This window comes from Culicoides brevitarsis, chromosome 2, assembly GCF_036172545.1.
Source record: "Culicoides brevitarsis isolate CSIRO-B50_1 chromosome 2, AGI_CSIRO_Cbre_v1, whole genome shotgun sequence".
In the NCBI taxonomy this organism is placed as follows: Eukaryota; Metazoa; Arthropoda; class Insecta; order Diptera; family Ceratopogonidae; genus Culicoides; species Culicoides brevitarsis.
In genome coordinates, this window is record NC_087086.1 from 41,326,430 (window position 1) to 41,342,141 (window position 15,712).

A 15,712-nucleotide genomic window follows, 5' to 3' on the forward strand; every position below is an offset into this window, starting at 1 on the left:
AATCTCAACGTTAGAATTGATTGTTACAAAATTTATAAAAAAAATGAAAATAAAAGGAAATTCGGCGCTTTGGAGCAAGCTTGCTCGAGATTTCGTATAAGAAAAAAAAACAAAGTTAAACTTTTGTGCAAATTCAAAACGCATGTGAAAATTTTAAATGGGATCATCACAAATTTAGATCAAAAAATTGCCAATTTCAATATTGATAGACCCATTTTTGCGTTATTTGCAAAATTTTTGATTTTTTTTTTTTTTTTTGAAGAGAATTATTTAAGAAAAATGATGAAAAAAAAATAACAAAATTTTTTAACGGGCCGTTCCTCTCTCAACTATCGAATTTCAGTCGCATGCAACTATTTTTTTTATTGAGATGCACTATTTTTTTATAGTGCTGGCTAGTTTTTTTTTTTTGAGAAACGTTATATATGTTTAGAATGGAAGCGAAATGTGTTAAAGAAACCTCTTCTCTCCAAGTCATCCATTGGTCTCGAAGAATAATAACCTTCTCTTGTATAACTTTTGTGCGCTCGTCACATTTGTCACAGAACTATAAATCACATTATAAATGAGAATTAATCGAGAAATTACGAAAAAAATGATCTCTAATGACTACAAACGAAAGAGAAAAAAATTAAAGGATGAGAAAAAAATCAAGCCAAGACATTTATTTGCAAATATTTACACCGCGATGCTCTCGTTGTCGTAAATTGAGAACATTTTGTTTGAAAAAGGTGTAAATTTAAGAGAATTTTCGTTAATTCAAACAAGCAAATCCCCCAAAAAATAAAAAAAAAACTTTAAAATCATAAATTTCTTTATTTAAACTTGTAAAAGAAAAAAAAACTTAAAATCCTTTCCCGGTTCGTGTGTTCGTGGAATAATGTGACATTAGCATGCAAACCTACAAAGAATTACAAAAAATAAATAAAAGGGTGAAATATACACATAAATATATTTATAGTATGGAAAAGCAACAGTATTTAGCTTTTTTTCTTCGTCTTCAGGTTTTTTTTTGCATATTTTGTTATATTCGAAATATGTGAAACCCAATAAAGAAAAAAGTAAACTTTCATGAAACAACGGAAAAAAAAACGGCAAAACAGAAAGAGAGAATTTATTTACTTGTTCAAGTAAACGTAATTTCCGTCTTTGTGTGTGTTCTTCCAATCGATCCACATATTCGCGCAATTCTTCAATTTCTTCTTTTACTTGTTGCACTGTGTCTAATTCATGTTTAATTGCTACCATGTCACGTTTTACCTACAAAACATAATTTTTTATTAATTTTTTTTTTAATTTTGTATGAATGAAGGAGAAAACTTACCTCAGACACCTCACTCTGACAACTTTCCACGGATTTTGTCAACTCTTGCAACTGTGTGCGAATTTCGCACAAGGCAACTGTTGTCTCCAGATGACGATCGCTCCGCTGGAGATCATCGAGTTTGGATGATAGATTCATGCTCATCACACTTACTTGCTTTTGTAGCCTAAAAAATTATTTTTTGTTGAAAAAAAAAATTTTAAAAAGAAAAAAAATTATGTTAGAAATTTTTTTTATTATTTTTTTTTGTGAGATGAACAAGGAATGTTATTTAATTTTAAGGAATTTTAATAAAAATTATTTTAAATTAAAATTTATTATTTTAAAATTATTTTTATTAATTTAATTTAATTAATTTATTTTTTTTTTTTCAATAATAAAAAATTATTTTTTTTTATAAGAAATAATTTAATTTAATTAAAATAAATAACTTAATTAATTAATTAAAATTTATTTTTTTAATAAAAATTTTTTTTCGGTAAATAAAATTTTAATTAATTTTTTTTTATTTTGAATTAATTATTTTTTACTTACTTTAAAAAAATTCTTAAAAAAATTATTTTAAATTTTAATTAATTATATTTTTATTTTTAATTAATTTTTTGTTAAGATAAAAAAAATATTTTTTTTCTTTCACATAAAAATTCATTAACGTTCCTTATTCTCTCAAAATTTTTCATTATAACCCTTCAATAAAAATTAAATTAAAATTTCAACACAAAAAGTGAAACATAAAAGACACACGATAAAAATCATAAAATATGTTTCAAAAAAAAAAAAAATTTTTTTTTCGTGTGTGTATGTATCAATTATAATAATAATAATTTTTTTTTTGTAAAAATGTGTAACATGGCTGCTGTACTTGCTTTTGTTGACTCCGAATTAATTACAGCCACGCGTGTGAAAATTTTTGGTATGTCAGAGTTTTGTAAAATGACGAATGACTTGTAATGATGATGAAAATGAAATGTTGCTCTTTCTATAACAAAACGCAAAAACGACGACAATAACAACACATGCAAAAAAATAAAGCGTTTCCCAACAAAAAAAAATAAAATTATTAATATTAACATCTGATGAAGAAGAACAAGAGCAGAGGGAGGAGAAACACATGCGTGAATCTAACATAAATTTAGTTGCTCGGAAAATCAATCAAACAATGTTTCAATTAATTATAAATTTTAATTAATTTCGAAGACATGACACAGTTTCCAAGACACACGTGTCTCGCTAAGCGATTATGATTATTATTCATTATCGAAGAAAAAAAAATTCTAAACGCAAAAAACACATTTACCGCGAACAAAACACATCATGATGTAACACATTAACGTTATTATTATTTTTTTTTCGTGTGTAAATTGATTTTCACCTCCCAGCACTTTATGGTTAAATTTTGAAAGTAAATAAGTAAACACGCTAGCTAGCCCCTGACTTGACTTGACACCCTATTTACACTCCATTTTCCCCGTTCTGTGTGTGTGAAACATTATGACATGATGATATTTACTTTTTTTTCCATATATTTAATCATTTTTCGCCCGATAACTCGCTACTGTGTCATGTTTTTATTGAATTTCTTTTACTTTTTGGCGGATGATCAACCGAAAATTGCAAAAGTTATTATAATATGACAATATTTGACACGCTAGATTTAATGGCATAACATGTTTGTATTTCCTTAAAGGGTCTTTCTTTGCACAGAAGGTCGTCGCGTTGATGGCGGTGAGACACAAAACGGAAATATTTATAGTTGTATAACTATGTAATAATAACATAATATAATGAAAGAGGCATGAGAAAAAGAGAATGAATAACAGAAAGAATGTGCGAAAAAAGGAAATTAGCAGATTAGAGGTGTTAACTTTCGGGTTTTTGGTCATTTACGGAGACTTTCTGCGAGGATGGAGGATGTTTTTGCATGATTTCTACCAAAATTCTAACATTAAGTAAGTTTTTTTGTATAATTTTTATTTAAAAAAATACAGTGAAAATTCTATCATGTGATTTTCTATGAAATTTCAATTAAAATCTGAGGTTTCGGGTTTATTTTAACTATGTATTTTCAATAGAATAATGTTCAAAATTGTCAAAAATATTATGATATAGGAAGAAAACTCTAAACAATTAAAAATTTCAATAAATTCATAATTTTGAAATTTTTTAAAAATATTTCTTTCGTTTTAAAAATTTTTGATAAAATATTGAATAATAATTTAAATATTATATAAAATATTATAATATATATATATAATATATAATATAATATAATTATAATATAATATAATATTATATATTATATTAAGATATTATAATATAAAATATTATATTGAATAATAATATTTTTAAAATAATAATTTGTTTACAAATTTTCATTAAAAAATTTTTTTTGTGCCCTATGATAGAATTTTCACTGTACATTAATCCAATTAATCCAAACCAAGCAAAAATATTAAAAATTTTGATAGAAATCATTTCGCGTTACATTTAAACATTAAATTTTGTCTACATTTCATTAATATTCTAACTTTTTTTTTTAAACTTAACTTTACACGGAAACAATTTTAGACAACAATTACACAAGATATAATATTTTTTTTATAATAATAATATGTATTAAACTTAATTTTTTATAATAATTTTGAATAAGTACATAAAAAGCCAAATAATAAAATTTAAATTTTACGAATAATTTGCAAATAAAAAAATACGTCAAATTTGCCAAATTTTCACCATCATTACTGGATCATTCTTTTATTTTTTAATTTTTTTGAAAAATAATGTTGTAATTTTTTTATAAATTTTTTTTGAATAATAATAATAAATATTATTAAAAAAAATAAGAAAAAAATTTGTGTATAATAAATAAATAATAAAAAGTAACAAATCTACATTAAAGATAGCAAGTAACTTTACCCTGGCGGAGGAGGAGTCATAGTTTCGTATTCGTACTCGTACATCATTTTGATTTCTTTGTTTTTTTTCTTGGGTTCTCAATTTACGAAAATTCAATTTTGCTTTTATTTAATTAGAACAACTTAGAAATTGAGACAATGAAAAAAATGTGAAAGTTGATATCGATATCTCCTTATGGAATTTTTTTATTCAATAAATATTTATTTCACGATATCTTTTTTTGTTTTTGTTTTTCAATCAATTCCTTGATGTTAATTTTTTTTTTTCGAATATCACTTTTCTGTATTTTAATATGATTTATTGATTCCTTCTTAGGTATTGTTCAATATTTGTTCGTTTTTTTTTGGAAAACTTTGATCATTTATTGTCTACAAGGGTAAAAATTTCACTTTTTTTGTTTGTATTTAATGTTTTTTTTTTTATTTTCGCGTGATTTTAACAAAATCTATAATAAAAAGAGGGAAAGAAAAAAATATATATGATGATGATTTGCTATTTCTAATGATGTTCGAATGAAAAAAGGGAAAATGTTGGGAAGTTATATACATAAAAAATTTTATTAATTAATTCAAAAAAGTCTCAAGAATCATCTATACCTAAAAAAATGTTGAAAAAATGAAACTATAGACTTTTGTTCCTCCATTTCTTTCTTAAAAATTTTTTTTTTGCTTTGATATGATAGAAAAAAATTAAAAAGTTGTGTTTAAGTATACATAAAGTATATTTTTTCGTTTGTTTAATTAATAATAATTATTTAACTTTTTGAAATTAATTAAAAATAATGATAATTGATGACTGAAAGGTTTTTTTTAATAAAAAATTGATAAAATAACGTTTCAGTCAAACAATGCCAATGATTTAAAAAAAAATAAATTTTGTTAGAAATAAATTGGAAAAAGGAATTATTAACAAGGAAACATCAATAACTATTTTTTTTTGTTTTTTTTGGATGCAAAGTAACTCATGCAATTGTATTTATTTGTACAAAATGTGGGAAATCCTTTACTTAAACTCAAATTTTTCGTTAATTTTGACTAATTTTTAGTACGACAATCAAGACGACGACGAAACTTTATCAAAAGTTATCATTTGTTTGTATTTAAAAACTTTGTTTAACTTTTTTTTTTATCATCATTATTAAAATAAAATTATCATTCTCTAAAAAATAGAAAGAAATATAGAAGCAGAGAGGAAATTTCTTTTGATAACAAAGACAAACGTAACTTTTTTTGTTTAATAACTTTGTTTGATTGTATAAATACACATTTTACACAACAAATAACTAGAAACTAATTATTTTGTTTAAACGAAGCATGAAATGATTTTATAGGAATTTTGTCTAAGGAAGGAAGAAACTTAAAATGAATGATGATGAGGATGATTTAATATCTTTTTTTTTGTGTAAATGAGGTGTTTCTATTCACAAGTAAAGTGTTTCGTAAGTTTTTTTGGTATACTAAAGAAAACAGAGGAACAAAAGACAGATACTGTCTAAATTAATAATTAAGTAAAAAAGATTCGAGGACGGCGAAGGTGCTTCAACTACATGAACGTTAATGATGAATTTGAGACATGGGACGAGTGAATGAAATTAAATCTTCAAATTTCCGGAAAAAATAAAAAAAAAGAAAAAAATTATTAAAAAAAAATCGACGAAATCGACTTACTCAAGAAGCAACGATCGCAGTGTAGCTTCATCATCCACGTTAAATTTCTCACGTCGTCTTTCCCTATCCTCTCGTTTACGTTCGCGCGATGAACCGTCTACTAGGTAGCGTGGTCTTTTGAATCCCGTAAGTGAACGTCGTGACCCATTACTATCATCTACATTATTTTTATGGTTTGCATCTTTTTTTTTGCACAGATTTATCAATTAATCAAGGGAAAATTAATAAAAAAAATTTCAACTTACCATCTGGGCGAAGTCTTATTGGCGGAGAGGTCAGCTTGAGCGTTGACGATAGGGGCTGTGTATCAAGCGGGCCCCTAAATACATAATCGTATGTACCAGACTCACTCAAATTTGTTGCTGTATGAAAAATTAAAAAAATTGGTTAAAAAAAATTTTCATGAAATCAGTAACATGCAATTAAAGGCACTTACATTGAATTACAAAAAAAAAACAACTGAAAATTATAAAAACAAAATCATAAGTTGTCGTCGTGTGTTCCGCGAATCCTGTAATGATTGGTTTGGAAACTTTTTTTTTCACGATTTGAGTAGAATAACATTTTAACACAATGTACAAAAAAGTTTAAATCCCGAGAAGTTGTTACGCGATGAGATTTTGTGAGAAAACTTTACTTTTTTTTATTTTTTTCTGAATTAATGAAATTTTTTACCATAGATGGCGCTTTAAAATTTTTATGAATTTTTTTAAAATCTTTAAAAATTTTTTAATGTTTTTTTAAATTTTAAACTTTAAGATTTATATTTTAGTATATGGCGCCTTTAATTTAAATCTTAATTTTTTTCTTTAGCAAAATTTGAATTTTTTTTTAAATTATGAAATTTTTATTTTTTTTAAATTATAAATTTTTTTGACCATAGAGGGCGTTTTAACAATTTCAATCTTTTAAATTTTGAATTCTTTTTATTTAAAATTTTACTAAAAAATTAATCATTGAATTTAATTTAATCTTAAAATAATTTTTTTTTTTTGAAAAATTTTTATACTTTTAAATTTTTTTGATTAAAAAAAATTTATAAAATGTTTTGACTTTTAATTTCGCTTTAACATCAATTTTTTAAAGAAAATTTTAATTTTTTATCATTTTTTTCTAAATTTAGGAAACTTTTGACAATAGATGGCGTTTTCATATCTAAAAGACTAATTGTGAAGAATTTATTAATAAACGAGTTCATTAAAAAACCATTTTAATTTCGTGAAAGTTCAAAAAGTCGAAGTACAAAATTAAAATTCATTGAAAAACAAATTTTTCACAAAATCTCAGTTCAACTTTAAGAACTTACAACTAAAACAACTTTGATTTACGATCTTTGCTGCATAAATTTTTACTCCGTAAGGTAAATATTTTTTCGCTTTTTAAACTTTTTCCATGAATTTCTGCTTCTAAGCGCTTTTTTTTCCTTTCAATACAGATTCCATTGAGCATTCAAGATGTCAGAAATCGCAAATAAAGTAACATGATAGTATAGACATTCGTGGAAAACGAAGAAGAAGAAGAAAAAAGTTTCCCCCTTCTTTCGAAGTAACGAGCTCCGAGATATGTACGATTTGATCTACAAAATCTACATACGAGTTACAAATATTTTTACAACACGACGAACAACAACAAAAGAGCTTTAAAAAGAAAAATTTCTTCTGTTTGTCTACGGGCTTCGTTGTTGCTGCTGCTGATGTACTTTAATAATAATAATAAAAATAGTACAAAAAAAAATAACATAATAAAATCAAGGCATGCGCAAAAATAAATACAACGGAAAAAAAGGAAGATTTTCTACAACAACTGAATGTAGGTTAGCGATATATTTATTAATCTGATCATCTGATGTGCTTTGGCAGGCGGCGGCGATGATGATGAGAAAAGGTGCAAAAAAGCTGACTAACCTGGAAACACTGATAGCGGTTGTAGAACTTGCGTCGAACGTAATGGCGGAGGTAGAGGCGGCAATTGTGGCTCGGGGCCGTTTGAGATGGAAGACGGAGGTGACGAGATCATCGGCTTGCCATTTGCCGCCATAACATGCAAACGGCGGCCTTTTGTGTGCACGCGAACGAAAACAGAGAGAGAAAAGAAGAAAAAGATAAAGTAAGTACTTCTTGATTGTTATTTCCTTTGCTTGCTGCTTTCTTTTTTTATTTTTACGACATATTTTATTAGATTGTGTTTGTGTGTGTGTGTGCGAAATGTTGTACAAAACATGACAAGTTGCCTCATGATAGTAGTAAAAAAACGAAAAAAATGTCCTAATAAGTGGAATTTTTCCTGCAGATGTCACACAACAAACAACCAACACTCGCAATCACGGAAAAAATATGTACTTGAAGCTACGACGACGACGACGACGACGAGCACATTAATCAAATGGTTAATGATGGTACTAAAGACGTTATCGCCCTTCGTGTATTGTGACGCAACTTCTTCTTCTCTTTCTTTCCTTTTTTTTGCGAACAATTCTCACACATTGTGCCTTTTTTCCTCATGTTTGCTTGCTCATTTTATTTGTTTTGTATAATCAACTTAGATTTCGGTTCATAAACAGTCACGCAGGAAAAAAATCATGAGAAATATATCATATCATTGATTACCACGAGCGATCGGAGCGCGTCTCTATTGTTATTACTTGGCGAGGAGGACAAAATTCTAAAAATAGATTTATGACCAATGTCTCAAGGGATCAATTTAGATGCGATGGCGTGTCAGAGGTCGCTTCATTTTTTTCCATTAATATTGAATTGAATGTCGGAGGGAATAAAAGGACGGGAAATCGTGATGCAATTAAGAGATTGATTGGATTTTGAGGAAGTTGTCACTTTTGTGGTAAATTTTTTTTCTGATTCAAATCTTAATATTTTCAGATTTTTCTTATATTTTTAGGTTATCTGAGAAATTGTTACGCGATGAGATTTTGTGAGTGAATTTTACATTTTTTCTAAATTTTTAATTTTTGTTTGAGATGTTTTTCATTTATTTAAAAAAAAATTATTTTTTATCAATTTTTTTTAATTTATGAAAATTTTAAGGATAGATAAACCATAATTTTTGATGGCGCTTTTTTTTAACAGATTTAAATTTTAAATGAATTTTTCTGAAAAATTTTTTCTTTTTTATCAATTTTTTTTTAATTTATGAAAAATTTCACTTTTAAAAAATTTTATTTTTGAAAAATTTTTAGTTTTTTAAAAAATTATTTGAACTTTGCGAGATATTTTTTTCATAAAATTTTAATTTTTTTTTTAATTTAGAAAATTTCTAACCATAGATGGCGCTTTAACATTTATGAAGTGTAATTTTGGAGATTTTTTTTAAAATGAATTTGGAGTTTAATGGAAAAAAAATTTAAATTTTTTGTGGTAAGTTTTTTTTTTTTTATTCAAATCTCAATTTTTTTTTCTTATATTTTTAGGTACATTACGAATATTTTGTACTAAAAACTTCAATATAGCAGATTGTAATAAAGATATTGAAAAAAAATCAGCAAAACGTGCCTTCAAAACAATCGAACGAGCGAAAATTTTACAAAAATTGAGTCATTGGCATGTTTCATGAATATTTCTCGTCGTTTTCAAGCAAAATTCAGCAAAAAAATCTCTTCAAATATCAAATCTCGACAAAAAATGCCTCATATTTTACATTTCAAATCGGCTTCCAACGAGAAAGAGACATCACTGCAACCTGTGACAAACAAACAAAACAGACACATTGTCTCCTACTTGTCACCGCGACATTTTTTATATATATTTATTTTATGATTATTTAATATTATGTCACATTTTCCCCTTTTTTTTGTTCTGCATGTCCCTCATGCTGCACAGAATTTAACAGGTGAAAAATATTCGAGGAAAAAATTTGTGTGACACTTATTTGTCATGATAATATTGAACGTAATTGAAGAGTTTTTTTGCTCGTGAAATGCAAAAAAAAGAGTCACCGATCAATTTTTAGACAGTTTGTGGCTTGTCATTTATTTATTATATTGGAATTTGTCCAAATCACAATAAAAATAATACCATTTTTGTCATATTATGCTACGATCGTGGGCGAGATGTATGCAAAAAATCGGGGAATTAGTTTTTATTTTGTTAATAATTGAATCAGAATTGACAAGACGAATTAATTTGTCAAAAAAAAGTCAAAGCCGTCTTAAAAATAGGGGGAAGTTTAAAAATTTTTTCGACACTGAAATGATGATTGATGATTATTTTTAAGAGCTTTCTACTTCATTTTCGAAAAATTTTCCAAGTGAGCACCGAAATAATTTGTTAATGCTCTCTTATCAACGTATCAACATCATCATCATCATCATATCCAAGAAAGTGACACTGCTCGTTATTGATGCATGTTTATGTCACTTCTCTCTCGTTCGTCGAAAAAAGGACAGCAAGACAAAAGGATATTTTTACACTTCTCTTTTGCTTCGGCACTCTTTGTTTGCATAACAAAAGCACGTCAAAAGTGTGTCTGCTGCATAAACGATGCAGTATTTTTTTTTTCGTTGTTGCCTTTTCTCACACGAGTAAAATGCATGTTTAGTTGATTTTGACTGTGTGCCAATGCACGACGTACAATCGCACGGAAAATTGCAACGTTATTTGTTTTAGATCAAAATTTTGCATGCCTCATTAAAAGGATTAGTGTCCCTTTTTCGGAGTTTTTGCCGTCATTTTGTGTCGTGCCGAGGCAAAAGTGTTGGATTTCAAGCGTCAATCACAACTGACGGCAAATCTGATTGGTTTAGGGTTTCAGGAGAAGTGTTACTGAAAGCTGAAATTGGATTAAAAAGCTCTTTTTTGACACTTTTTCACGCATGAAATGAAAATTTCACAAATATACTTTAGAAAAATTTAATTTTAAGCCAACATTAATTTTGAAAGGTAAGAAAAATTTTATTTTTAAAAATTAAAAAAAAATATTTAAATAATAAATATTAAAATTAAATTTAAAATTTAAATTATTAATTCAATTTTTAATTTAAATTTAATTTAATTTAATAATTTTAGTTAATTAAATTTAATTATTTAAAATTATTTATTATTATTTATTTAATTATTTATTTAAAAATTAATTAATTAAATTTAATTTAAATTTAAATTAAAAATTTAATTTAATTTAAATTTAATTTAAATATTTAAAATATTTTAATTTTTTTTAAAAACTTTAAACTCTTAACAAATTTTTTGACAAATTTTCAAATTAAATTTTTTTCTAAAGGATGGCTAAATTTTAATTTTGGCTTGAAAAAATATCTAACTTTTCAACAAGGAACATTTCAAAAGGTAATTTTTTTCATTTCTTTTAAAAAAAAAAAAAAATCTGAAACCTGAAAAAATTGAAATTTTCGTTCGTGTATGAAGAGTTGAAAGGTGTTTTGTGACAATGTGTGATATAAAAAATAAAAAGAAATAAAAATTTGCATACCTGTAGCTTAAGGCAAGCCATTTCCAATCAAATAAACAAACTATAAATTAGTGGTTGTGCTTAATTGCCGATTCAATTTCTGTACACAAAGCACAGCTGATATATTCAATAATAATAATCCAATTAACCTGGAAAATTATTAATTCGTTTTTTTTTTTGTTTTGTGAATTAACAAATAATTAACGAATTTTTTGATGATTCAAGCATTTATGAAATTGTGAAAAAGAGGATGCAGTTCCAATTTTTTTTTCTAAGTTGATATTTACTTTTTTTTCAATCACTTAACGTTTTATTTTTTTTATCACTTTTTAATATAAATTTTTTTGTTCACTTTTTCACTGAATTTTATTATTATTTATTAACTTTTTTAATATTTTTTCTTATTTTTTTTTGCAGAGCCAATTTTTTCTTCGTTGTCTTCCTCTCCTCTTTCCACGAAACTTTTTTTTATGATTTTTTTTTAGACGACGTCGAAGTCTTATTATTCTTACTGACGATGGAAGTGGCAATGATGATGATGATTGTGTGCTTGTTCAGCGCACGAACGAGCGATAGAGAGATGAATGATGCAAAAAAATTTATATATATTTTTCAAGCTGCAAATAAACAAACAACAAAAAAATAAGTATAAATAAGAGATAAGAAAATTTTCTAAAAATAAATTAATATAAAAGTTTTTTCTTTTCAGGCTTTTTTTTTTGGAGACGAACGACGAGGCAGCAATTACGTATTCATGACACAGCATTCGGAAAATTTTTCAAGTTAATGACAGACAAGATTATATTTTAATGCGAAAATTTATCAAAAAAAAAAAGTGCACACCGCCCGAGAAAACCACAAGAGACATTAAAAAGTTTTTCGGGATAATAATGACACACTTTTGCTCAACGACACTCATCACACAACACGGATGTCTATTCGGGAAATTATCTTGTTCTTCAGATGTTTTGCGGGAAAGTTTTTAACTCATCACGATATGGAATGAAGAGAAGTACTTTTTTATGAATTTTTTTTTCTCGTTGATGACGGCAAAACTTTCTAATACCCATTTATGCTTTTAATCCACTCGTCGCTGTTAATGAAAGGCAGATGGCTCAAAATTTTCGAGTGACCAGTTGGTAATCCACTTTTTAGCAGATTAGAGCTGTTGAAGGGTTCAAAATTCACACGTTTTTGACGAGTTGAGCTTCTTGTCACAGGAGATAAGATAGAGACGTTGTAAGTAACTTGAAGAGTTTTGTTAACAAACTTATAATTGATTTTAATGTTTTTGAATTTTTTTAGGATATTGGATGAAATATCTTGGAGTTTTGATAGATGAGAAATTTTGCTTTAAACTACATACTGAGAAAGTCTTTTTTAAGACTCGAATGAAGAGAATGCTGGATAAAGAAACGAAATTACAAACTTAAGTCTTTTTCAAGACTCGAATGAAGAAAATGCTGGATAAAGAAACGAAATTACTGAAAAAAGTCTTTTTCAAGACTCGAATGAAGAAAATGCTTGATAAAGAAACGAAATTACTAATGAACAAGGCTTTCTAAAACTTTCAACTCTAAATTTACCTCTTCAAAACTCAAAAAACCTTCAGTTAATTGAATGCCAAATCGATTTCTTCACACCCTCCAACCTCGTTTCGAAATCCCGTGCGGCAAAAAACACGAAAATCAAAAGTCAGTTCCGCAAACAAACAATTCACTGTGATTAATTGTTTCTTCAGGAACACTATCATTAGTGTAACTATCTAAATGATTTGTAAATAATAATAAAAGACACTTCTCTCTAATATGCTAACAAAATACAACACACAATAAAAATAAAAAAAAGCTAAGGGTACAGTACAGTTTACAAAAAATCCATAAAAATCACGTGTAGATAGACGAGAGATAAGGCGATAAGTCTCGCCTTGCATGCTCACAAAAGGGACAATAATTTCACGATTTTTATCAGAAAATGAAAATAGAAACAACAACGATTTACTTTACGGCTTGATTGCTCGCGCGAGTTTCAAAAGTGTGTTAATTACGGAGCAGTAAATGCCGGGATTCTTATCGTCGTCATCAGCACTTGGAATGCACGTTACACGGATATTATTGTCATTATAGCACAATTCACAATTTTTAAACTGAACTTCTATAAACTCACTTTTATCTGTGGAATTCAATGCTAAAAGTTGGTCTTCACGCAAAATTGATCACGATAAATGCGACTTTTAACGCCAGAATGAAAATAATAATAAACAAAAATATTGAACGTGTCTCGTTCGAACATACGAAACTACTTTACCAACACTACAACGTAGCAAAATAAAACTTGTTATGCCTCTTTGTAAAGCTGAAGAGGAGATAAGCAGCAACGGAACGATCATATGTTGTTGATCGACACTCTCTCTCGCATCAAAACACAAAATTTCCATACAGCAAGTCAACTTGAGAGAGTCAACAAGAGAGTCGTAGCAACTCTATTGAATGCTAATTACCTGTTTCAGGTAAAAAAAAAATACACATTCAATAAAATCGTCATCAAACTCGTTTTGCCTTCTAATAGAATGCAAAAAAAAATGATCAATGGAATTTTTTAACTCGTCATTAATTTATGGCTTCAATTGATTTCAGTTTGCATAAAAAAAAATATCTTGGAGTTTTGATAGATGAGAAAAAAAATTTTCATGCACGTATCGACTTTATCTGTACTTCACAGAGAAAAAAATGACAAATTTTCGTGTCACCTTGAAACAAATTTCACCTTTTCCGTGAACCTTTTGTCGCTCGCATCTCATCAAATTTGCAAAAGTCACCATCCATTTTAATGAAATTCGTTCACATCATCGCCAAAAAAAAAAAAAACAAGCAGCATCAGGCAGTAAAAGGGTACACACGAAGAACGTTGAAATAATAACAATTTATATAAATATATAAAATAAAAGAAGAGGTCCAACGAGATAAATTATTCAAAACGAATTTTCAGCACAACGGAACTCTCGGATGGTGTTGTAAAAAAAAGTTGCTGTGTGTGTGTGGAAAACTATAAAATTTTTGGGGATAAAATTGCATAAATGTCCTTCTTTGCAATGTTGGTTGCCAAAAATATCGCCGCCGCAAGACGACGACGCAAAAGGAACAACTCAATATTTGTCCCCAATTGCATTGAAAATAATTAATAGGATTTTGCATGTGAAATTAGTTGAGAAACTGATTCCCTCGGAAATCAAATTTCACTGAACGTGGCGGCGGCGGCGTTGAGAGAGAGAGACCAAAACACACACAGAAAGAGGATGCATTTTGATTACATTTGTGACCGAACGTAATTACGAGTAAATTTTCATTTAATTAACAATCGACCACAAACACAATTCATCCCGGGCAGCGAAGAAATCATAAACAGGAACGCAGGAAATTACACAGGAAGTAAAATCATGCAAAAAGGGAATGGAGATGTCCTGTTATTAACTTCGATTGGCAAAGTTTTGTTCCGTAAGTTACATCCATCTATCCCTTTGCCTGCAATAAATCTCAATTAAAACGTAATTAAATCAACATTTCTTTCCTCCATGCATGCGAATCGTGAAATGGAGGAAAACTTCTTATAATAATGATATTGGATACCTTCTATGCCTATTTTGAGCATGTAACTTACCTAAAATCAATATCAAAATAATTTCGTACTAATTCATGCGAAATTTGATTAAAATGTAATCGAGTTGAGAAGTATTTATTTGTGTATCTGTGGTTTCACCAAAATTAAGATTTACGTGAAATTATCTTAAGTGCATCGGTTAAAGACAATTAATGAGCGGGAAAAATGTCGAATTTGACATATGGATGACAAGAAATGTCAAAAAATGCCGCGAATTGACATTAAATCGACAGAAACTTTTCAAAGAATTTTCAATTAATTCAAACCAAGCATAAAAATTTATAAGAAAGACGTTGTACCGTAAAAAAATGCCCTTTTGAAAGCATTTGTTGACCATTCACTATTCAGCAAGCTTGAAAAAAAAAGAAAACTTTTTAATCTCCATCATCGTGGTTACTAAACAAACAAAATTAATTATTTTTACATGAGCGGAGGAATGGAAACCCGCCGTAAATTTTGTAACCGACACAAGAACACACACACACACGCAATTAACATGGAATAAAGAAGACATTAAATGGAAATGAATATGGTTCGCCTCATCTTCATCTCGGGCATAAGATAATTGAAGAGCGAAGACACAAGAAGCCCCTTTTCAACGTACGTGTGCGACGAAAGAAAGTAGGACAAATGGATGGAGGTGACAAAAGGACGAGATGCGGTTAGAACATGACTTGAGGAAAAATGTTTCCTTTTCCCTCATTCGATAGAAATAAACAAACAAAGGACACAA

The 15,712-nt window shown here is 27.7% G+C and overlaps 1 protein-coding gene across 4 annotated transcripts in view; it reads right to left on the reverse strand.

Annotated features, from left to right (window-relative positions):
* Nucleotides 1-15,712, reverse strand: part of LOC134832781 (glucose transporter type 1) — a 33,200-nt gene that overhangs the window by 12,278 nt on the left and 5,210 nt on the right. Inside the window, exons 1-8 of one of the 4 annotated variants that reach the window (XM_063846933.1) lie at nucleotides 13,489-13,624; nucleotides 11,344-11,939; nucleotides 7,812-7,961; nucleotides 6,344-6,418; nucleotides 6,153-6,269; nucleotides 5,908-6,088; nucleotides 1,325-1,490; nucleotides 1,123-1,260 (exon numbers count right to left, since the gene is read on the reverse strand). In XM_063846933.1, coding sequence (XP_063703003.1) covers nucleotides 1,123-1,260; nucleotides 1,325-1,490; nucleotides 5,908-6,088; nucleotides 6,153-6,269; nucleotides 6,344-6,418; nucleotides 7,812-7,944 — 810 coding nt within the window. In that variant the 5' untranslated portion in view covers nucleotides 7,945-7,961; nucleotides 11,344-11,939; nucleotides 13,489-13,624. Of the gene's footprint in view, nucleotides 1-1,122; nucleotides 1,261-1,324; nucleotides 1,491-4,240; nucleotides 4,303-5,907; nucleotides 6,089-6,152; nucleotides 6,270-6,343; nucleotides 6,419-7,811; nucleotides 7,962-11,343; nucleotides 11,940-13,488; nucleotides 13,625-15,712 lie in introns of those variants that run through there. The other 3 variants (XM_063846935.1, XM_063846934.1, XM_063846936.1) reach the window with 3 other exon arrangements.